Below are 24549 nucleotides of genomic sequence, written 5' to 3'. Positions count from 1 at the left end.
CCTGGTGTCAGAGCCGGTTCTGTGGTGCTGCAGGGAGGGGGCACGTTGATCTCGTTTTACCACTGCTTGGTAAAAACACATCAGCTCCCGGCCTGACGCGAGCGGTGCCGTGTGTGTGTGCCCAGCCCCTCCGCTCCGCCCGGACATCTTGTGCTGCCCGCCGCGGCGGCCGGGCCGCCCCTTGCCTTGGCACCCTCGCAGCCCGACAAGGGGGGACTGGCTGCCTTGCAGGGTCCGTAGCAGGCAGGCGGCTTATAGTCTCTTCTCAAGGGCACAGCTGACGACTAAATAGCTAGATGGCTTTTTTTTTTTAAAGTTATGTATGCAGGAGATCTCGATACAAAAAGTTCTGGTTTGCATGCCTTAGATTTTTCTGATCTCAGTAATGTACAGTGCTGAAGGTAGGATAAGACCAGGGCATGTCTGTGTGTATTTACGCATGAGAGTCACTAAGCCGTTTGAGTTCTAGTTCAAATTGCCAATGAAATTAGTTTCTGGTAATTGTAACTCTTGCAAGAGCTTATAAACAGTTCTTGGTAGTTTTGCTGGTTACATACACATGAATGTAGTTACCAGGATTGTGAATTTCCATTGTTTGCCGCTGCCCACTGTTACCTCTGTCTTTGTTCCGGCGTGGCACATCTCTTGTTTACCAACTGGCCACTGGCATAGGCAGAGGAATAAAGACAGAGACCTTCTAGCAGGGCAGAAGGACCAAGCATGACAGATGCAAGGTGCATCTGTGCACCTCCAGGAGCAGCAACAGCATCTTACAATGTTAAAACCTGGGAAGTGAGCAAAAGTCCAGCCAAGGAAACGGGAGAGTTGTTTTTTCTCTCCAAAGCATACAGAAACCATTGGATAATAATTTACAAAACAAGTGCAAGGGAGAACTAGGTAGATGTTGTGGTCTTATTTTTCTGCTTGGACTTAGGAACTTTGAAGTCCTTTACACGGATGAGCATATTAACTTTAAATTACATGGAGCTGCAATTTCAAAACAGCCTGGAGAGTGACCAGTTTGTTCTATTCTCATGCAAACAGCAATCTCAAGAGGATGGTTTTCTTCATTAAGGAATATACTTAAACACAGTATGACCGTACAATAAAAACCGAATTAAATAACATTCGAAACAGAAACCTAAGATGGATCATTTGGGTTTGTGGTTTTTTTCCATTCCTACAGTGATTCTAAGACATATATTCTTAGATGTCATGTTCATTTTTTAAAAGTCTGCTTATTTATATTATTCACAGTGCTACTGAATTTTACAATTGTCCTGCATAACTGAGTTTCGTAGACATCGTCTACCACCTCCACTTTTAAAATAACTGATTGTTTTAGAATATACTTTATATGCATTTTCAGGAAAGAGAAGATGCAGCATATGCAGATATTGTTCCCAGTTGAATTACTGTGTCAGAGAATTAAATGAAGTATAACTGAAATTGTCTCCTATTACTAAGGTATTGCTGAAATCCTAATGAACCGACCCCACGCAAGAAATTCATTGGGAAAAGTATTTGTAAATGAAGTGAGTATGGGCCTGGCCTGTAAACGTGTTTGGAATCATGATCAATAACTAAATGCAATAAGAATAGCTGTGGGAAATCTGAAGCAAAAACTTAATCTCTTGCTGAAGGTCAGTGGGAGACTGCACTGGGGCAAGGCAGCTTAGCCTGAAGAAAAAGAGATCGTCATGTGTCTATACTGCAGTAACTTCAGATGCAGACTGGACAGAGATTTTAAGTTAGCTAACTCAGATGCAAGTTAATGTCCTCACTTGCGTAATTACAACAAAAACGTACTCAAGTACAAGTCTGGCTCATGCCTGGACAGGAAGGGGAATTTAAAGTACAGCAAAGGTTCATATCTGAATGGAAGAAAAAAAGAGATGAGGAAACATGTCATTCTGAGGCTGTCATGGAAGGATCCTGCTGGCTCCATATATATATGATTTCCAGGAAATTCCTGGCACCTGCAGGGGAAAAAAAGAGAAACTTTTATCATAGATTAGGAGCTTGCTATAATTTAGCTATATACATCCATATGTGTAAAGTTTTTCTTCTCTTGTTTGTACTTCCTCCCTCATAGCTGTTCAGCGCTTTGGAACAACTCCGCTTTGATGAGAAGGTTCGTGTGGTGGTGTTCAAGAGCGAGGTGAAAGGTGTATTTTGTGCTGGTAAGTAACAAAGACACTGCAAACTATTGTTAAAAAATTAGATGGTTCTTAGGGCTATGTGCTGATCAGATCGTGCAGAAAAGCAGTTGGAAATGCATGCTAAAAGAAAAATGGGCTTGCTTTTGTGTAGCAAATGACAAACACGTTGTTCTGTCTTTCACCTGTCTGCCTCTTGACTTCGGTGATGAAGACGTGAGTGATGGAGTGAGCTGCCCAGGCTGTGTAGTGCTACTGTTTGTTTTCCATTTATAACCATGATCAAGCACAAGTGCCTTTGGTATCGGAGTCCTTGGTTTCCAGTTCTATGGATTATTGTCCTTACACAGAGCGATTGGTGCTGCTCTGTGAAAGCTGTTCGAAGGGCACAGAGGAGCACTCTAGCCACTGCTCCAGCCCAGATGTCCGCACTCCAGCTTCCACTGACCGTACTTAAGCAGAACACTGTATTTCAAGACTTCTGAAATGGTCTGTCCTCTTGAGAGGGACAGGAGGGAACACAGTTCACGTCTTTTCCCTGTTCCTGGATTCTAACCTTTTTCTCCTCTATTTAGGTGCAGACTTAAAGGAACGTGCAAAGATGGATGATGCAGAAGTTGGACAGTTTGTTAAAAGGCTGAGAAATCTCATGGATGAAATAGGTAAATGATTATCTCGGTTAGAAAATTTGTTCTAGACTGCCTGTACTGAGACATTGAGAAGTGCTGCAGGAGGGGAAGGATGCTAGCCCCAGCAGGTTATCCATTTAGGTCTAGCTTCCCAAATGGCTCCAGCTTACGCCTGAAACAAAGATCTGACTAGAATTAAATACCAACCATCCTGCTGCCACTCCAAGGACAAGATGCATTTCAGTACTGCCTTTTCCTTGACAAAGAGCAGCACACACACATGCATGTACCTAAGTACCTGCTATAACAAAGCATTCTGTGTACAGTTCTATGTAACCCTTGGGAGTCAGTGCTAGACAAAATGAGCTATGTTGGTTATCCCACTTTCAATAGTGCTCAGAGCCACTCATGATACGGCAATGACCTAAGAACATGGATTTGGATCTCTGAATAGATTTGCTAAATGAATGTGTTGAATATCAGGGGCTTTGTACCTACAATTCCCTCCCCCTTTTTTTTCTCTGAAAGAAATATGGACTTCTGCAGTTGATTTTCTTCCTCTATTTATGAATTATTCTGCTGTCACTAGAGAGGAATACCAAAGTGAAATCTGACTAAAATACCAATCAGAATTGCAGTAATTAAAAAACAAACCACAATGTATAGAGAGAATGACCCTGTCTCACAAACCACAGAAGCTATTCTGGGCGGGGGCTAGTTACAGCACAGAACTAGCACACATCTGAAGTCCGCTTCCAGCTCCTTGAGTATTTAAAATAGGTGTCTTATAAAGCAGCTAATCTCCAGGTACCTCAGATTGCTCAACTACGAGGTGACAACAGTGTTTACCGAGTTCAGGAGCCTTGGCTAACAGAAGCACCAGAAAAGCTAATCCTTGTTACAGTGACTAGGGATGGTGTCTTTGACTGTTTAACTGCCGTTTAGCTGGATATTGACATCATAAATTTGCAATGAGACAATTCACCCTGTTTTGTGTTGCAGTACTTTGTATTTGCATGCTTCTTTGCATATAAGAAGAATATTTTGCATTCTTCTTACAAAGTAGGGAGAAATGCAGTTTGTACTGTTTAGAGACAGTCAAAGTTTGTGGCAGAAAAAAATGAATTCTTAAGCAATTTTGAATTTGAGAACTATTGAAAGCTTTAGAATTTAAGGATTTAAATTCCAGAAGTGAGTGGAACAGAACTTCTGGAACAAAACTGTATAATCTGTGTTGTCTTCTCTAGCTGCTCTCCCTGTACCCACAATTGCTGCAATAGATGGCTACGCATTGGGTGGTGGACTAGAACTGGCATTAGCGTGTGACCTTCGAGTAGCAGGTTTGTGTGTTGCTTAATACAGGATTCTTCTTGTAATCGGTGACTATATTTTAAAGAGAACTTACACTCATGAGAGCTGACTGTTAATGGAATCCAGCAAGCTAAGACAGGAACTTACACCGTTCAGGAAATGAGTAGGCATTTGTCCAGAAATTGTGAGATTTAGTTACTATTGGGAAGCAGTTTCCTTGCTTAAAAAGTAAAGCCTATTTTTAGACAAGATTGGAATTCCTTCAGAAAAACTATTTATTGGTAGAATTAAATAGTTATTATGATGTATATTGGATCAGCATTCTGGCTAGATATAACCTTCCCTACTTAAATCAGTTTGGACTGGAAGACTTCCTTCTTCCGTTTCCATTCCTCCATCCATTACATTTCATCTAGTATGGACCCAAGGTTCACTGTTCTAGGTAAAACTGCTGCAGTAGGGGTAAGCAGCCATACTACACATCCCTCATCTGATTTCAGATGGACATTGATTAGGCACTGTAGTATTCAGACTTTCTAGCTACCTGGAGAAATGGAGTTCCAGTTCAGCATTGACAGTTTGTAGTTTTATTAATCAGTTCAGTGTGGAAAATTTGTAGTTACACAGATCAAAAAGTAACTAAACCCTGTTTGTTTGGGTTTTTTTAATAGCTTCATCAGCTAAAATGGGCCTTATTGAGACCACAAGAGGGCTTCTGCCTGGAGCAGGTAACCTTCATTAAATCTTGTCTCTTGCTTTGTCAGCTGTATAGTTAAATATTTTGCCATTAGCGCACTTGAAGTGTTTTGAATGTAAATTAGAAGCAGCATCTTACAGTGACCCAAGAGATCTATGAATCAAGAGTTCTGTTCCAAGCCCTGTCTCAGACTTGCTGTGAATTTAGGGAAGTCCCTTTACACCTTTTCCTATTTATCAAAATACTCAAAAGGATGCTGAAGCCTTTCAGATGCCTTGCAAAATGTTGACATATTCAGCTAATAGTTACTTAAAGAAATATGATCCCCCTTTTTTTTTTTTTTTCAAACTTCCTTGTTATGTAAGGAGACAAAATACTATTGGTTTTTTGGGCATTTCTCAGAAATGGAAAAGGGTGTTTTTGCTGTTGTCATAAGGGGGAACCCAGCGCCTGCCCAGATGTGTTGGAATAGGTCTTGCAAAGGAACTCATTTTCACTGGTAGACAGATTGACGGACAGCAAGCCTTCTCAATGGGATTAGTAAATCACACAGTGCCACAAAACCAGGAGGGAGATGCAGCTTACCAGAGAGCATTAACTTTGGCTAAAGAAATCCTTCCTCAGGTAAGTGTATTATTCATGTAGTCAATGTCAAGAAGGCATTTCTGCTTCCCTTAAGAGAGAGCAAACAAACAATTGAAATTCTTCTCTATAAAAGTCTTGGTTCCTGATGTTTAATTCTCTTAACTCTGTCCTTTTGTGAATGCAGTTTCTGCAGGAACAAGTGTTAACATCCAGCTGCTTAACCCTTAGGACAGTTTTACCTCCCAGCTGCAGTTATACAGACCTGCAGGACACATTGAAACCTTGTACCATGTACATCTATTAACTGCAGATAATGCCAAATTGTTTTTTTAAAAATACTTATTAACTTACTTCAAATTCATATAGACTAAAAGGTCATTTGGAGCTAGAATAGTGATATAGTAACTACAATATTATGAACTGATGTGGCTTTAATTATTTTTAAATGTTTGTTGTGGTTTGATTTTTTTTTTTTAATAAAGGCTCCATTTGCTGTGAAAATGGGAAAACTGGCAATAAACAGAGGAATGGAGGTAATTTTTAATTACTATGGTAAAAATGTTAGAAGAGATGAGTTATAATCCTTGTTCAGACAAGGCATTTAAAACCATTTCAGGGGGTTTAAAGATTTTCTTTACAAACAATACATCAGGATTTTTTTTTCTACAGATACTGACACTGTAGTTCTAATACAGGAGTGAAGGTCACTCACTACAAGTGAATATTTATGGATTTGAGGGCTATGAAGTAGTTTTGAGGGCTATACTTCAGACAAATCTCACTCCTTCCCTCTCATCCCCAGGTTGACATTGCGTCAGGGATGGCAATTGAGGGGATGTGTTATGCCCAGGTAGGTTACCTTCAGAATGCATTCCTGAAAGGAACAACGGTACATTTTCTAGAGCCAGGTATTCACAGCATCCTCTTGTATTTTCCTTTCTATAAGGGAACACTAACAGCTAGGTCTAAAGCTTTTGGAACATACCTGACCACAGTTCCAGGTATCTATTTCAGAACATTAATTGTTGTCATGCATAGCTGCCGCTCTTGGCCTGCCTGAGACCAAAGTCCCTTCTGTCTAAAGTAATTGTATATTCTTAGTTTCAACAGTATGTTAATTATAGGATGAGCTTTCCGAATGGTTTTAGTTTTAACAAATTAAAAACCAGATTCCTCCTGTAGTCATTCTTTCTGACAAGTTTTGAGAGCATGCACCTTTCTCAGCTAATGGAACAATGTAACTGCTGTGCCTCTGAGTGTATTTTAAGATGGTAAAGTATTAAATTTATGGAAAACTGTTTTCCTGTCTAGTTCTCTGGTCTATCGTCTTTGTCTTAAATGCTTTGCTTGTGATTTACACTACAACCCGGTCTCTTTCTTTCACTAATTGCAAAACGTGGAAGGTGGGACTTAATGTGTCATTGAAAGAAAAGCAATGAGGTCTTAGACCACTACTGCCAAATTAGTGCTTAAAAACACATCAGACTCGTCAATGAAAAACATACTGTTTTCTTGTTTGTTTGTTTGTTTTTTAATGTAGAATATTCCCACAAGAGACCGTCAGGAAGGGATGGCTGCCTTCAGGGAGAAACGACCACCTCAGTTTATTGGCAAATAATGCTTCCTAGCTTCCCCTTGATTTTTTGAAGGCAAAGGAGGACTGAAGAGGACCCACTAATTTCTCTGGTTATGACTGCATTCTGTGTACTTAGCTCCTTGCCTTGGACTGCATTTCCCAATACTCCATTGGTCATTTTGCTGTATGAATTCCGAAATAAAGATTTAACTTTGTACAGATGATCTTTTTAAAGTGCATAGATCTTAAGTCAGTGTTACGGCTTTCAAACAGATGTCAAGTGAGGATTATGGAGAAGCTTTGGCTCACCATAAGCAAATTTAAAAAAAAAAAAAAGGCAGGCAGAAAACATGCTGCATCTAAACATTGATAAGAAAAAAAATTCACTCTGAAGAGAAAGTCAACTTACAAAGAAACAAAACCTTCCTAAGCTTGCTTCCAACTGATCAGACAGAAAAAAGCAGGATTAACACAGAACAATGGCGTTTCACCCCAGATCTGTTATGAATAGTGTAAAACACCGAGCTATCGCTCCAGCCAACTGAACTTACTTCTCTTTGGTATCAGTGCTTGAGAAAATGCAAGGCCTGTATGTGCACGTATATATGGCCACCATATCAGTCTATGCCAGACATCTCTCCCATCGCCTATTTTCATCTGTTGCCTGACTGGGAGGTCAAGTTATTTTCTCCCTCTGCTAAGCAGTTCTCCAGCACTGAGACTTGCCACACAATTCAGCTCTACAGCTTCTTACTTCTCTAGACTGGGGCTTTCAAGCAGAAGTGTATTAGTATAGTTAGAGAAATATATTTTTAGTAAATATGTTGGAGGTTATCAAAATATACTTGCAAAATGTGGCTTACCACATTGGAACTGGGCGTCACTTCATGCTGTGATAGTCTTGAAGCAAACCACAATTTCATTTGTGCCAAAGTTAACCAAACAATTCTGTCGGTGAGGAAACCTTGTACGTGCATCATCTGCTAAGGTTACCTATGTAAAGATCTAGGTAAAGCAGAGTCAGGATCTTCAGCCTTCAGAAAAAGTATGGCAAACGCCACAGGTGAAATACAGGAGTTAAAAAGTTGCTTCTAGAGTTAGTCTACTGTGGCAGGAACTCCTGAAGCCGCACAGGAATGTGAAGAGACCTTTCTGTAAGTGGCACATGCAAGTAAATTTAGTGTTTTATACCTTGTAGGCATTCAGACTTACCCGCTTAAAAGAATTCTGCTCACTGTTTGCCTGAAGCATGTGGGAACAAAACAAGAAGGGTATAGAAAACCATTTACAATCTCTGTGCTTGCTGATTGCAGAACTTCATGAAGTGACATCTTCACCAGTATCATATTCATTTTGTGCTGCATGTAGTAGTAGATTTTTTTTTTTCCACAGTTTTAAGTTAAGATGCTTCAGCAAGTTCTCCTGTTATTAGGAAAAACCAGTATTGTAAGGAAAGTTGTCATCTTTATTTTAAAATCTTGTAGCAATGGATTTATATTCATTCTATTAACACCAATTTTGACAAGTTTTGTGTTCCATTTCATGTAAAGGAAATTTCATAGCAGAAATCCCATAGCAGACATCTCAGAAAGGTGGTGGGTAAAGGCTTGCAGGCCATTTTTCATTTTTTTCACCAGGTTCATAATTCAAAGCTACTACCAATTTAATTTCTTTTGGAATCAAGAGAACTGTATATAACCAGATACACACATGAAAATGATGCTGGCCAAATTATAGCTTCCTACAAAACGCAATTGCACAACATTAATTAAATTACTGGATCAGTACCTTTTGAAGTTGCTGAAATACACAATAACTAGATTATTGAAGATTAGAGATGATGTTTTTATTCGAAGGATAGGAGTTGGGAGAGGGAAGGAGTTAAAAATAGTAAAATATGGTCATCATGAAGAAGCCATCCCCTGCTAGTAAGCTTTCTTTTTAAACTCAGTTATCAATATATTTACAGAAAAGTCTCTGAATATCAGTCAGTTGCCATGGAAATATGGAGACTAATCAGATAAACAAAAACAATACCTGAAATTAAATTGAATTTGAATAGACATGCAGTTTGCTTCCATCACTTGTGTTTTATCAGGCATCTGTATGCTGTGCAATATGTTTCATTCAACAGATCATTTGAAACCCAAAGGTAACCAAGAAAGAAGTAAGTTGTTACAATTAGCATCTTTATGTAAAATTTCACACTCCACAAAACAATGCAATTGACACAGGGCTTACACAGAACATTGGGTCATATTTTGCACTGTGATGACTTGGAAACATCATTCACTGCACAATACTGACAGAATATTTACAGAAAACAACAGAGCAATCATTAGTCTCTTATAAATAAGGTGACCAAATATCCTAGGCCTCTTATCAAGACACGCAATCCCCTTCATGATAAAGACAAGGCAGTATTTTGCTTTGATGACCCTTCTCCTTTCCCTATCAGTATTCTATAAACAAAAGATATCACACACAACCAAAAGTAGTCAAGAACAAAAAACCCTTCTTGTTATAAAGTTTGAAATCTCAAGCTTAGTTCTCCCTTTTAGTATTGTGTCTCATTTTAATCCTGTTTCTATTGCTTTACTTTAGCAGGTTTCCCCTTTCTCTGATGCAATGCCAGTCCGCACCTTACTAAGAGTAGGGAGGACTCAGCAGAGTTGAACTGCAAAAAGGCGTTGTTCTAGCAGCAAGGAGCACAAAAGAACGGTGCTTGCAGGCAAAAGGAAAAGGAAGCTGAAGACCCCGTTTGTGTTTAGAAGGGTTATGAGACAATGGACATTTTGGTCGCCTTAGTTACAAGTCTCATTGTAACCAGCATGCATGTACTTTTGTTTTAATCTGTAAAAGTGTTGAACCTCACAACCACACACAGTTCTATTCAAACACCAAGCTGGTAAACAGTGTTATGAACAGCAATCATAGGGATGAAATAACTTTTCTCTCCCACAAGTCACAAAACAAGATATTCCTAGAAGTCTTTTTCCAGATGTGCATATTGAGCTGTACAAGTCCCATCTCTTTGTAGCCAGCAGTAATCCTACAGGTACGACCAGCTCAAGCAGGGACCCTTTACAAGTTGCATATGCGGTTGCCATTAAAGTTGACATTCACCAAAGGTTATCGTACATGGTTCTGGGTACCACAGTTATCGGCAAATCACTTTAATGGTGACCACTATATTACAAGTTACTCCAACTACACACACATCAGAAAGGATTATTACAGAGACAATACTTTACACTCCTACACCTGCAGCTTTCAGTTTGGTTTATTTTGTTGCTGTTTTCTACACGGTGGTGGTCTCCCATGACGCATAATGTGTTTTTCCAAACTATCTAGGATGGCAATAGCAATCTTTTGGACATGTGGGTCAGTCTGGACGTTCTCCTTGATGTTGTATAAGTGCTGTAAACCACCTTCTTCAATTAGCATGCTACAGTATCTGGTAGCTGTAATAAGATTAGAAAAGGGAATTACAAAAAAAAAAAAAATTATGTAGGGTAAATGTAGCAGATACTGTAAACACTGAATCAAATCCACTTTTGTCTCCTAGACCAGGTAGCATTTAGGACACTCCCTGAAGTGTTTACAGAAGTGCATTTGTACTTTAGTAAGTGAGAACAGAACAACACAGTTGTTTAGACAGGACTCCGACATCTGTATAATCGGGTCTGTTTCCACATCTGTCAGCTGGAAAGTGCCTTGTAATATGCATGGTATTCTTTCTCTCCCCTTGCCTCTTCTACAGGAATTTTAAGTGAACATATATAAATTTTAAGAAATGGGAATCCGAAGTACTATAGTGTCTATGAGTATCTAGGTAAAAATACCAACTTTACCAAAACCCTCAGTACAGAACAGTTACCAAAAATTGTATCAGATATACCACATCATTTGTACAGGTTCATAGCGTGAACAGGAATCAGTTCATTCAAAAACAGGTTGCCAAATACTATTCATAGTGGCCTTTAATTAGTTATAAGTTGCTGTGAATGCCTCTTCAGGGATAAAATTACACTTTTCTTTTACTTGCATTATTGATTTTAAAAAGTTGAAAGTGCACCTAAGTCAGCCTCAGTGTTATTACATGCAGGGACCAGCTATAAAAAGTCATGTTTAATGTAACATGCAAGCTTCAGAAGTTGTTACAAAAAGGCCAGGATGACTCTAATGCAATTCATAGAGCATTACCTCAGCTCTGCCCAATTTCACCATTCATCTTGGTGAAGTAACACCAGAGTTGTTTAAACACTGACATTAAGTATTTCACTGGGGATCACATTTACTGCAGTGCTACTAATGGTTTAGTTAAGTTACCTCATTGAGGTGGGTATGATATAGAGAAACAGCAAAAGAAGGAAAAAAAATAAACAAGAAAAATCAATCCCATTAACTCCAGACTACTTTTCACCCTCATCTAAAAGAGGAGGTCAAAATAAAATTCATCTCTTCTCCAGGTCAAAAAGTCTTCTTGGTGCCAAGCACCAAATGCTCAAGATTTCCCCTCAAAATAAATCTGTGTCTTTCAGAATTAAACACGTTTTCCCTCAGAGTAGGTTATTGCATTTGCTACCAAACATTTGGTTTCTCTGCAACTTTGTCCAGAAGCTTCTGGCACCAACTACTATCAGAACTAAACTTCAGGAATACTGTCTTGATCTCAAATCAGGAGTACGCCATCCAAGTATTTCCAGCCTCTCCGTTTTACAGAGCAGTTATTCCCTGTCAATACAGACCTCTGTGGCATGTTGAAAGCTCAGAGGTTAGGGCAGCACAAAATAAACACTAAAAATAAATAGAACAAATAGGACCACACTAAGTTAACAGGGCTGAGGCTCAATGAGAAATTACCGAGTCTTAGTCAAAAACTGTTACCCAGAGTCTGACCAGTAAAACAACTTTGTCAGAACAGTCCTACTTCAACATGGGACAAGTCCTCACAGATCTCTGGACACTGTACCCTGGGAACAGAGGCTCATTACATTTATAAGCTCTATAAAGAGCAGGAAAACAGTATTTTATGTGCAATTATATATTATGCCATGTTATTGTTTGGTCCTGAATAGATGTCTTTTCACTGTAGAAACGGTGATTTATGGGACAGGGATAAACAAGCATAGATATACTGCTGTCAAGAAGATTAAAAAACTGGCATAGAAAACACTTTTAATACTTTAGAGGAAACCTGCTTTATATCTAGTAGAAGTTAATGACCATACACACATTCACATCATACAAATTTATGTCAAAACAAAAAAAAAATAATGGGGCATTAAAAGCCAGGAATGTTTGTCCAGCAGTCTTGCATTTAGGTATGTTCATGGAATATATTTCCCTTCCCAACACTTGTGCATTTCATCACATGCTCTCAAATCATTTTACAAACAAGACATTGGTGTTCTCATTTTGCAGATGGGAAAGACAGATTAAGAAACTGACCTTCATTTCACAGCAAGTTACTGCAAAAAGGCGATTAGAGATGAGGATTATCAGAACAGAAGTTTTAGGTAGTAAGAGATGGCTACCTGATACAATCATTGTTCTTAATCTAAAAGAAATTTGTTGCCCACTGTTAGTATTTACAGTTCTGAATAAAAACACCTGTGCAAGCCAAAAGTATAGTTAATCTTTACACATGTCCACATTTTGGAATTGATACTGTGCATTCTACAGTAAAATTCCAGTAAATAAAAAGGATATAAAGAACTTTTAATACTCTCTTTTCCTGCCCCATTTAGTCAAAGCCTAAATGCAGTTTCTCCAGTGGATTAGGAGTGAACACCTTCGGATTTCTGATTTTTCCTGCTTCATGCAGTGAATAATATGCTAAGAAATAAGAATTTTAAGGGTAATATTATCTTAATACATACGATTTTTGCTGCAGACATGCTGCATGGCCCACACTGCCCATAACTGGACACCAGGTGTCATGAAACAGCCAAGCAGTGGAAAAAATGGATTGAAAGACCTATAAAAAAAAGGAGAGGAATGGCAACTCGCTTTACTACTAGATATTATTACTTCAGAGGTCACATGTTGACTACTCATTCAGCTATAGGTTTAACTAGGAGACACACAAACTAGAGTTTTAGTGCAGCAGGCGAGCCTTTTAATGTTTAAGATAATTACTAGCAAAAATTATATAGAGTGGCTATGTGGTATGCCTTTACCATAGCATTTGAATACCTCCTACTCCTTAAAAACAGGAGTAAAAACAGTGGAAATTATAACGATTAAATGGACAGCAATTATCTAATTCTACTTTTTGGCCTCAAGGTTCTTTACCTAGGACAGACAGTGCTAACCTAGTGCTAGCCAATATAACCTTACTGGTTAATCTTTGTGTCCAAGTGTTTTAGGCATGCAGCTGAATACCTTTAACAGAAAAGCAGCAGAACAATATTGTATTTTTCTTTTACGGGAGTCCCTAACCTTTTTTGGTCACAAAGGGAAAATTAACACACTGTATATTTTAAGCCAATAGACATTTTTCCGCTGGACAAAATCACATCTGGTTAGCAGCTCACTCTGCTTTGGGAACAAGCTTTAAATCTAGTTCAGTCTATTGTCCAAACTCTAAATCAAGACAATAGTTACCTGTAAGCCACCATCTCACATTCTGGGGTTGGCCAATTCAAAATGGCAGAATGCTGCAAAATACAGAACCAAGAACACTCATTGTTAAATACAAACATTGAAAAAATATAAAATAGTATGATAAAATTCACCATCATTTCTGTACCAGCTGTTCAAGGAGAGATGTCCTCTGGCTGCGACTTAATGTCCAGGCCTGCTCCCCTCGAGATATCAAATGAGCAATAATCCCTGCTGCAAAGTAGCTAACTTCCACCTCCACACTGTGCAATAATTTACTGATGTGGTCTATAAAGTCCTTCCACATTAATTCAGAATGGAGTTCTTTAACTTCAGCTATGTTATTCTGGATGGGGGGAAAAAGAAGAGAAGAGAAAATATCAACAGAAAGAATAGGACACAAGGGCATAAACATATACACTTGAACTACATTGTTTAAGTAAACACATATAAACACCAGGATGAGATCTTCATACATCCAGGTAAGCACCAGATGCCAAAATACTACTTTTGCTTTTGAAAACTTTTCCAGTCTAATGCAGGAATTTACCTCAAAACAAAGAGGTTTTCTCGTAAGTAATTTTAGGTCATCAGCATGCAGATTACACTAAATGAAAGGCTAGTTTTAACATTCTGAAACACAAATGCAGTAAACTTCAGCAGTGCACAATTCTGAATTCCATTGATTTTCAACCTACTTTTTGCATTTGGACTCATCTGAAGCCTCACTCACTGTCCTTTCTTAAAAGCTCTTTTTGTTTACTGTAACCATCAATTTCATTATAGCTAGTGCTTTTGAAGAATTGGTAAAACAGTCCAAAAAAATGTCAGTTATGAATAATGCACACTATAAAGATTAAAGAAGAACGTAAAAATATTAGGCAAGTTTTCAGATTAACATGAGGTTAAAAAAAAAATCTAAAACTCAATTTTTAAACGTATATATTTCAGCCTTTGGTTTTTGTTCTTTTTCATCTCACCAGAAGTCCAAGAACTTTCTGTTGGATGGATGACTCGGATGGAAAAGACTGTGGGAAAAGAAACAAACTATAGGTAACAACTAATGCTTATTATTGAAACAATGTTAATTATAAACGTATGTTGATAATCCACCATCAAAACCATATTCCTCACCTCTAACACTCTCATGAAAAGTTCTAGCCCCTGATTTTCAATGAAGTGCCGACATGTTGTTGGAGATTCATCAGTGAGGTTCCAAAGTGCACTCAATGTGAACTTGAGGGTAGTATCTACAAGATTCTGATTTGTTTTCTGTTTAACTATTTGCAGAAGTTGCTGGAAAAAAAAATAATCAAAAAATCCCAATTATGATTGCATATCAAAAGATGTATTAGCTCCTGTGCTGCTTTCTGCACCAACTCAGGTAATGCATAGCTATCATTTATATGCAGAGTAGAGACCTACATATTTAGGGTCAAGCTCTACAAAACCTCTCCTTTGAACAAGATTGCCTGCTAGAGAAATTCCTTTGTTTTCACCATAATTACATGTGTGGTACTATTACAGATGGCACAAAGCCATCCACTGAACTCTGGCCCACACGTGAACACTCACAGCACTAACCATTTACTTCAAGTATTCTCTTTTTGAGCATTATTTGTCTTATACAATGAATTTCAAATCAAGAGATGCCTTGCTATTTTACTTTGTATTAATTGTGTCAAGTTTTTCCACTTTGGCTTCTTTTCATCTATGCTAATATGTTTCATTGCCACTGCCTCTGATATTATCTCTAACAAATTCTCTAGGCTTTTCTCTTCTAAGGAACTTTCAAATGAATACAGGTTAATATGTTCTTAGAATTCCATCTCCTTATGTTTGTTTTGTACCTTTAGGAGTACTGTCAGCATGAATAGCTGGAGAGGATGGTATTTTTGACCGTCAGGAAAGTATGTGACTTACCCTAACAATGAAGAGTTCGGCACCAAGTTGAGCTGTTTGCTCTGTTGAAAGCTGTAAACAAACAAAACCATATCAACAATTTTTTTAGACTTTAGAATTATTATCCTATCATCTCAAAGCTTAAATTTCATACCTTTGCAGCAAGTATGGAAATGATGGCTACAGCCATCCTTTGCATGTTTTGATCTTCATGATTACACAGCCACTGCATAACAAGTTTGGCTGCTTCAAACCTGGAAGTTAAAAATAAACTTAATTTTCAGAAGTCTCACAAGTCTTAGTAAGAGAAAGATGTACACAGACAACACATAAGATAAAATGCATGCAAGACAAAAGAAACTGGAAGAAGCAGGTCTTGTACCAAAAAAAAGTAGAAACATACAGTGAAATTACAGCTATTGCATGAGCCTCAGTCAGCTTTGAGTTGTTTGCTTAGTGCCTCTTACTTCTAATTATATATCAAAGTGCACAGAAATTGCTTCCAAAGAAGGAAGAAAAATTTGACACAATCTTCTGAAACATCAGACCAACACACTTCAAAGCATTTGGGCAAAACATTTAAGTAGAAAAATCTCTGCAAAAAGCAATCCTGTAGTTCCCCAGAGAAATTTTGACTTCTGTTATATGCCGTTAGTGATAGACCCATCCAGGTGAAGTGAAAAATACCTGTACACCAAAGGAATTTTTCAGACCTATGTTCAACTGTGAATTACAGGCCTAAAATAATATAGGCCAGACAAATTCAGGACACTGGAATGATTTAAACTGAGCAAAACTGAGACCAAAACCAAACCTCTTGAAGGAACAGACAACAAAGAAAAATACTCTGCAATACTACAACTCATTTTAACTGATATATGAAACTTGCCTGTTAAATGGAACATCCTGAAGGATTCTATCACTGCATAGTGAAAGAAGGCAATTCTTTTGCAGCTATGAAAAATGAAAAAGAATTACTTCAGAGACATACATATTCCAGAATACTTTCTTGCTATGAATCATTAAACATACTTCCATGAGGTCATGAAATGTGTAGAAACCCTTTGCAAAATCCACAAGACAGGGAATCCTACAGAAAAATAAAGAAATTTTGTCTTTTACCTGTTGATGATTTGGGAAGTGTTCCATGGCCTTCAGGAGCAAGTGAGTGACATCGGCCAGAAGTCGCACAGGCATGCCTGCTGCTAAATCTTGCTTGGTTAGGTTAAAGACACACGCGCTTGCTGCTAACTGCACAGGCAAGTTCAGGGGGTGATTTCTCATTCCAATAACCACAAGCTGAAATGCAAGAGTTTTGCCCACATTAGTTACTTACACGTTTGCTCACATACCCCAACAGCAATCCGGTGTTGCTTGAGGCCACAACAATGACTCACAGTACCCAATTTCTGCCTCCCTTTTACTTCAGTGAAAAATCCATCTGGTGTGATTTTAATTCTCAGGAGGAACACTTCCTTCTGCTCAGTGATTTAAAGCTGACAACTTCTGTTTCTCCAAGTCCTTTTGCACTGGTTGTGGCAGTCTCTCAAAGAAGAGGCTGCATGGAATGCAAGAGATTCCTAGAAAGATCCAGTGTTTGCTCTACACACTGGGATAAAAATCACCAAAGCCTTTCAGAGACGAATGAGGTAGGACAGAGTTTCTGCAGTGTAATGGTAATGATGTAGTGGCTTGTTGTTTGGCGACTAGCCATTTCAGATCACATCCTAAGCTGCTAGGTCAGGATATATTTTCTGCAGCTTCTTCCTGAATTATGTTTATGGCTATGTATGTTGATTGTGATCTCACCTAAGAAAGTGTTTTTCTTGTTAACTGTTGATTGCCAAAGTCTTTTTGATATTGAAGCCAACAAAATCGAGGTCACTTGTTCAACATCAAAGAGGATAGGAAAAACAAAAATCATCTGTCCTACTGACGCCTCTCTTTATGATCACAGTAAAAATTAAACCACCTCTGATGTTTTGGACATGGAAAGCCAATGCCTAGAATGGATTTCTAAGGAAGTTTCTAGGATTTTCCAATTTAGAGCCCAATATAGAACACTAACAATACTTATTCACTTGCTATCATACTGGAAGATGACAGTGGAGAGAAATATCACTGAATACCTTCCTTATTATTACTGTTTTGTAAGCATCAGCAGAAGGCACTGTTGTAGCTACTGTCTGTAGACTCGACAGGATTTGACCCAGTACAGATATGTTCTAATGACAGAATTCAGCATCTGAACAAAACTTCATATCATATTCAAAATTACATGAAAAAATTAATTTTGATGCTACTACATTTACACACTATACATTAGTCCAGATAAATTCTACCTAACATAAAATGCTACAAGGCATCTTCTACATCACTATTGTTTAAATAGTTGTTAATTTGTATCAAACATTACAATTTTAATCTTAAAAATCACAACCAAAAAATGTAAAAGCTTATAAAATAATTTATACCAGGGTTTTGGGGATGGGCTCAGCTTAAGGAAAAATGGATGCCAATCATTAAAATGATATTATTTTACCTTTAAAATTTCAGGCTTTGTTTTCTCCATTACATGTGTCAGGCTGAATAAATGAAAGAGTGCTTCTCTCACAAAGAATGCCCGTTCACTGTAACGCTTCAGTGCTTCAGAAATCTGAGTTTCATTTGCTTCTCCGGACACCTATGAACACAGAAACAATCTTTAGTTGAAGATGTCATTGTTTTACTTCAAAAATTTTGTTCTTAAAAAGTGCAAAGCTGCGGTTTCAAAGGTGGTGATATTTTTAGCAAAATCCTTCAGTAAACAAATGATTACCTTATCTGGCCATATTAACCCAGAACATTCTTCATAAAGAAGAATCCACATTATAAGCCAAAATTAGGCTTCAGTGGTGGCTTTAAGCAGAACTGTATGAAACCACTAAGTAAAAGTAGCACTTCATAATTAACAAAAGCTGCTTATCATGCACCAAATGCCTAAAAGCACTATTTGTAACTGAATGCTCTGTCAAATGCAGCTGATAAACTGGTGAAGATGGTATTTTGGCTGTAATTTTCTGGCTCTGGGTCCTAGCTCTGGCAATAAAAAAAGATTTCCATTCTTTGCCTACATCAAGTTTCCTATAAGTTCTATCTGTAGCAATGGCTTTCCAGCACCATATTAAAGAACTAACTCATGCTTTCTGCAAAAGAAGTGATTCTTAAAAACAGACTTTAAATACATGTGAAAACTAAACAATGAGCTAACTTAGGCAAAGACTGCATTAGAAGCTATGAGCTGTTAACTAATATGAGCTTAAGTTCAGAATATTAAATCAGCAACTAGCTGCAAATTTTCCCACTTCCCAATTGGCTATATTTTCCAATTAAGTATATTTTATCTACTTTATAACTGGAAGTTGTATAACTGTAGATGGTTTGTTCCTCAATCCTAGTATTTAATGAATCATTGCTGCAATCACTGTTTTTTAAAATTCTTAGAGAAGCATGCAGGACTTGTTCTACCTAATGTGTCACATAAGGGAAAGCAAATGTTCATAGATTGAAGTGTCACATTGTGTGCAGCCTGCATTGTATAGAGCCAAATTTTTCAAAACTTGCTAGATCAGGAATATATTACAGCCTTGAGAGAACTGATACCATCTTGGGTTTTGTTTTATGTTCTCTACTGATTAGAACAGGGCAATCATATTTACTGACATGTCTTGCAGCCAATTATACACTATGTGAAGAATTTCCACTTGGCTTCATGTTCTCAACTGTAATGTCTGCCTAGTGTTCAATCTTTCAAGAATTTCCTATAACCAAATTTCAAAGGACTGCTGTAAAGACAGTAATATTTCACTTCTGCTGTCTCCATGAGTGCTGTGTCCTGTTTATTCTTCAGCAGCATCTAGATTAAGCAGCTGAATATTTCAGTATACTCACTAATGAATTTCAGGTCACAAAAAAAAAAAAAAGGCAAAAAACCCAACCGCTGCCTACAGTCTCTTCTTGATAACTATGCCTAAAAAAAAAAAAAAAAAATGCAAACTGTTTTTTGCTAACTACACTGCTACAAGTCCATCATGATTTTCACTCTAGTGGAACCTTCTTCCTTCTTGTCTTTTCACAGCACAGTCACTTATATGAAGCATGTATTCTAAACAGCAAGAATTATATTGAACTATTTTATACCAAACATGACATATAATTTCCTAATGCCGTGCATCATCACACCAAACAGGAACTTGCTTTCTCTAACAGTGCATTTCAGCATTCATGCACATTTCTACCAGCTGTGACAACTATGTACTCAAGAGAGTTGGCCATTAACAACCATCAAAAGTTCCAGGGGAAAAGAAAATTTTCAATTGTGTGTAGCTGCATTACCTCACTTGCCTATAACAACATTCTGAATTTTAAAACTGAAGTGCAAAACTCAACTTGCACATGAGACAGAGTAAAATATGGACACATTATACAAACTCTTCCTCATTCCCTCTGTGGTTTCCATCATCCTCAAGGCACAGTAGAAAACAAAACTCAGAGACAAAGATGATATACGACTGACGCATCTAAAACATCTCTTTTCCTTCTTTAGTTCTGACTCCTTCGTAGCAGGGCCAGTAAAGGCTCACTCTCCAGAAAGTGCATGTGTATTCTACAGAACAGGGAATGACAGCTTGTTGCCTGGCACTGAAAGATAAATAAATGCACTTCAGCAAATATCACCTCACCCTATGGGGCTAAGTAATTTAGGATTCATTCAAGAAGAGGAAGTTTTCCATCCTAAGTAATTGCTTCTTACATGTTCATCACCAAAAGACCTTTCAAGGTGGGTAGAAATATTGTAATAGGAAAGGGAAGTGGTGATGGAGTACAACAGCAGCTCCGTTTTATCATATCTGCTCTGTTAATCATGAACTTCTCAAAGCTTATGCAAATTGTACCTCCACCTCTTCCATACTGCTGCCTTATGCTAGATATTGTGCTGGAATCCAGAAAATATTATTCCAGTAAATTACTTCAGACTAGACAAAGTTCAGCTCTCTTAGATCTGATACGTTAAATCAGGATCTGAGGCTCACTGAAAAGGCACAGAAAACAGATGCTTCTTACAATAGTATTATGTAAATTTAGCAGTTTCTGTGACAGAATTAAGTAGGAATTTGACACAAAGTCAGTAATTACAATTAACAGTTAAAAAGTGAACCTACAGCCTCCTTCCAAAACACCCACATACATTTGTTACAAATTATTAGTTCTATTTTTCCTGCACATTGTAATTTTTCAGTAGAATTAATTCCTCCACTTAACCTTTAGGTTTCCTTCTCCTGTTAGGAATTCTGAGTAGCCAGCGTCAGTAGCTAGCAGTCCCACAAACTGCATTGTGGGCCGTTGCTGAATAAACGCTTCTACAGCTTTATCCGTAACATGTTTTCTTCCAGAAATGTCCAAAGACACAAGGTTAGGCAAGATATCTTTCTGTTCCAGTAAACGAAGTGCTATGTCCGATGTGAACTGTTTGTCATCTGAGATATCAAGGTGATTCAGGTATTTTAGTTCTCTTATAACATCCAGAATCTGGGTTGTGGTCATTTTCAAGCATTTCAGGTGGTGCATGGTCAAAGACTTGAGTCGGTCTTTGCAGGTGAGGAGTGCCGTTATGTCAGTGACAGAGGTGTTCGATATATCCAGACTTTCTAATCTAGGAAGTGAAGCAACATCTGCCAAGTCCTCGTTGTAGAACAGAACATTGGTAATACTCAATGCACGGAGCCCAGACAACTGACTGAAGCACCTCTCGTATGGGTCTTCCAAAGAAAGAGTTAGTGAGTTCAGCACAAGGCATTGCAGATTTTGTTGGATCCATTTATTGCTGCCAAGTCCACTTATAATATCTGTGATTGTTATATCTGCATTTACCCCAGTAGCATCGAGTTCTACCAGCTTGTGATGGCAGAATGCTTTCCGGAAAGCCACAGCAGAGATTTTTGCTTTCCGGATACAAGCTCGTTTCAAGCGCATCTGGTTGCCTCGGAAGATGCCCACAGTTCCATCATTCAGAAGCCCTATTGGAAAACAGCATTAGTGTTTGGCTCCAGTGTCACAGAACATCACTTTTATTTTAAGAACCCAAAGGGTACAAAGTGTTAACAAAGAAAATTAATTGCAAAGTAGTTTGTCTTGGATCATTATGCCACCAATCCCAAAATCTTATATGTGAGATTCCACTTTTAAGATTACGATCTCACTTTCAGAAAATTCCAGGTTTAAGAAGAAGACAGGTAAATTAAGATGTAGCATATACACCTTAGCTGTTCAGTTCAGAACATGAAACATGCAATAAATAAAATGTGGATATGATTCAAAAGCATTCAGACTGCTGCCTGCATTCTCTGGATTTTCTCACTGAACCCGTTAGAAAAGGGCTAAAAACAGAATTTCAAAATTTCTGAAAGTTATTCTTCCCTGGTCACAGTTCTGTTAACCTCAAGATAGTACCAGCAATCAATGCCCAGTTCTCATCTTGCTTTAACTTAACTGAACAATTTAGCATTTGATTGAATTCATAAGTAGGATCAATACACTAAACTAAGCTAATTAAGTTCTTCTATATACCCCTCATGAAGAAGGTAGGAGTGTTGCTCAGAAACAAGCTGAATGTGAGAAAGAAACCTAAGAAGTGATTCAAAGAGGAGAAACAGGAGGACAAGGGTGGGAAGGAGAGAAAGACAGCAATGAAAAAAGAAAATGCAACAATCTTCTTTGAAATTATCATCTTTTTGCTCTGTAGTAAGAAAACTGCATAAGTAGTCTTTTCTTGCAGCGTACTGGCAACATCCTAACTGAAATACATTTAGTTCCATGCACAGGATTATCCAACAGGCATTGAAAGCACCAAGATTTCTTATTTATATCTTATCAACAGAAGGATTACTGCTTTATAGAAAACCATATGAGAATTGCGCGCACACAAAAGGAGTAGGAAGAACATGTCCTTCCACAAATGTCACCACTCCTGTTTTTTCACTCCTATCTTCAAGCATACTGAACACAGAAAAGAAACTAAAAATGCAATATATTTGAATAAAAACATCATTGCCACTAGAGTTTGGCTTTAAGTCATGAGCTAGTAATTGCCTCTGTGACAGAGTCAAATTAATATTGAGATTTGCAGACTTTTCCAAGGAGCAAACAGTTTAGGCATTTCTGACCAAGTGGTCGGGGCATTCCTCTTTTGCAGAGAAAGCAAAAATATGGGGTGAAACAATTGGTACCCAGCAGAAAAATTACCAAATTATAATTATTTATCAAAGTATTGCTAAATTACTTCTTAATTTTTGCTCATCTTTTCATTTAAGGATGGAGTTAGGCTCTCTCACTGGCCTACCTTAGCCACACCCTGTTTACCTGGCATGCACTTTTTTTCCATCCTGCACTCTGACACAGTGTTTGTGATGTTTCGGTGTCTGGAACTGCCTTCATCACTACTAGCACTGGTAATAAGCTTCTGGTAATTCAGTTTCCTTGAATCTGATTTCTTGGGACTACTCTAAATAACTACTTATCAGAAAGTAATGTATGTTGAAGATGAAAAGTTTTTTTGAGCTTGCGTTTTTTTTAGGACCATTCCTTCTGTTATATCTGACTAGAACAACTTGAGAAAACTAGAACACCCGTATTTGCACAGTAAGACCCAATCAAATCTGCACCTATAGGATAGGGTGCTTGGTCTGTTTACACTAATTTTCTAGAGTCATGTCTTATCTGCTAATAACGCTCTCCAGGATCTCCAGGACTGGGTCTCCTGCCTCTTCTCTAGGGTAATCTATACACTCACTCTTTTCACGCTAAGAAGCTTTTATTTGCACATTTTCCTTTGTCATGCTTAAAACAGCAAACAGAGGGCAGCCCACTCCTCAAAGATGTGCTGACAGAGAACATGATAGGCCAGTATGTAAAATGTAAGATCACAAAACGGTTTTCACAGATGTTTATACTGCTTTTGTAACTGACTGCTTTCGAGCAAATAATTTGACTTCAACAAAAGTGCTAGAAGAGATGAGACACTATTTTAATGAAAATCACAAGATTATTTCCTAGTTTAATCATGAGGACGCAAAGTAAAGATAATTCAATTAATTGCTCTGTGACAGATACTGAAATATTTGAGTGCTGCTAGAAGTAGTAGAATCAAATACATTATTTTTTTTAAGTGACTGAATGATGATCTATTAAAGAATGTTTGCTTAAAGGAACATTAAATTAAAATCATAAGCCCAAGACAAAGGACTTTCTATTTAGAACTACCTATATGGCACCGCAACATTCAGCTGAAGCTGTGGAAAAGCAAAAATAACAGAAATTCTCTATTAAGAGATTAAGGACCACAGTTTTAACAGCTGCAACAGCAGATTCTACTAGAAAATACACCAGAATTGCAGTGTCACATTCCAGTAAAATATTTTCACTGATGACCCACAATTAATTGTTTTTACCATGAAAGGCCATTGTCTGCAGCAATCGATCGGCCACTTCTTGAGGAAACATTCCTGGCTCCTGCAAGCATAGCGTTCCATCTTGCCTTTCTGTGCAAAACTTCTCTAGGTTGGCAGTCAGGAAATTCAGACAGATATCAAGTAAAGAATAAGGAGAAGCTTCCTCCTGTCATACGCAAAACACAATGAAACAAAGGAGATTTAGTCAAATCTTTCTGTCTATGAATCTTCCATTACTCTATAATGTTGATTTTAGGGAAATCATTCTTTCTTGTTAGTCTGATCCTCACTTGAACAGGCAAATATTACCAAATGAGATGCCTCCCTTAAAATCACACAAAGTCAGCTCTCACAATAAACAACTGGCCAAACTGATGGGCAGCCTCCTTCCCCAGAACCACATCCAGCCTGCTCTGTTGTGCTTGAGTCCTGCTTGCATCCACAGAAGAAGAAAAGTAATTGCTGATAAGATCATTTGAATTTATGAAGTCTACTGGGAATTAATCAAGACAGACTGAAAGAAGATTTTAAATCAAATTTTACTTCTTGATTTAAACTGCTGCTTTTAATCTTTCATGTAAGTCAACCTTTATTG

At 37.9% G+C, this 24549-nt stretch overlaps 2 protein-coding genes across 2 annotated transcripts; one reads left to right on the top strand and one right to left on the bottom strand.

Annotated features, from left to right (window-relative positions):
* The first annotated feature begins 1472 nt into the window (after positions 1-1472).
* On the top strand, positions 1473-7006 carry ECHDC2 (enoyl CoA hydratase domain containing 2). Its single transcript, XM_009704869.1, has 9 exons — positions 1473-1535; positions 2096-2183; positions 2735-2821; positions 4036-4128; positions 4771-4827; positions 5233-5420; positions 5864-5914; positions 6184-6231; positions 6922-7006. Exons 1-9 carry the CDS (start codon positions 1485-1487, stop codon positions 6997-6999), a joined length of 741 nt encoding a protein of 246 aa, XP_009703171.1. The 5' UTR covers positions 1473-1484; the 3' UTR covers positions 7000-7006.
* A 2780-nt stretch (positions 7007-9786) lies between these two features.
* LOC104165288 (protein zyg-11 homolog B-like) lies at positions 9787-24126 on the bottom strand (the record flags this gene model as incomplete). The annotated part of the gene is given in 13 exon segments (XM_009704868.1): positions 9787-10421; positions 12843-12940; positions 13570-13622; positions 13715-13912; positions 14547-14594; positions 14701-14862; positions 15490-15540; positions 15623-15722; positions 16358-16422; positions 16591-16767; positions 18011-18151; positions 20770-21524; positions 23955-24126. Coding segments are annotated over 13 exon segments (2211 nt in total), but the record flags the coding sequence as incomplete, so codon positions are not given.
* Positions 24127-24549: the final 423 nt, after the last annotated feature.

The sequence above is a fragment of the Cariama cristata genome, unplaced genomic scaffold (genome assembly GCF_000690535.1).
Source record: "Cariama cristata isolate BGI_N322 unplaced genomic scaffold, ASM69053v1 scaffold19007, whole genome shotgun sequence".
Taxonomy (NCBI): Eukaryota; Metazoa; Chordata; class Aves; order Cariamiformes; family Cariamidae; genus Cariama; species Cariama cristata.
This window is presented reverse-complemented; position numbering and strand designations above follow the sequence as displayed.

Coding starts and splice junctions, on each gene's coding strand:
- ECHDC2 (XM_009704869.1), top strand. CDS start 1,485: ATGAACCGACCCCACGCAAGAAATTCATTGGGAAAAGTATTTGTAAAT. Junction 5,421..5,863: donor CTAAAGAAATCCTTCCTCAG/GTAAGTGTATTA, acceptor TTTTTAATAAAG/GCTCCATTTGCTGTGAAAAT. Junction 5,915..6,183: donor CAATAAACAGAGGAATGGAG/GTAATTTTTAAT, acceptor TCTCATCCCCAG/GTTGACATTGCGTCAGGGAT.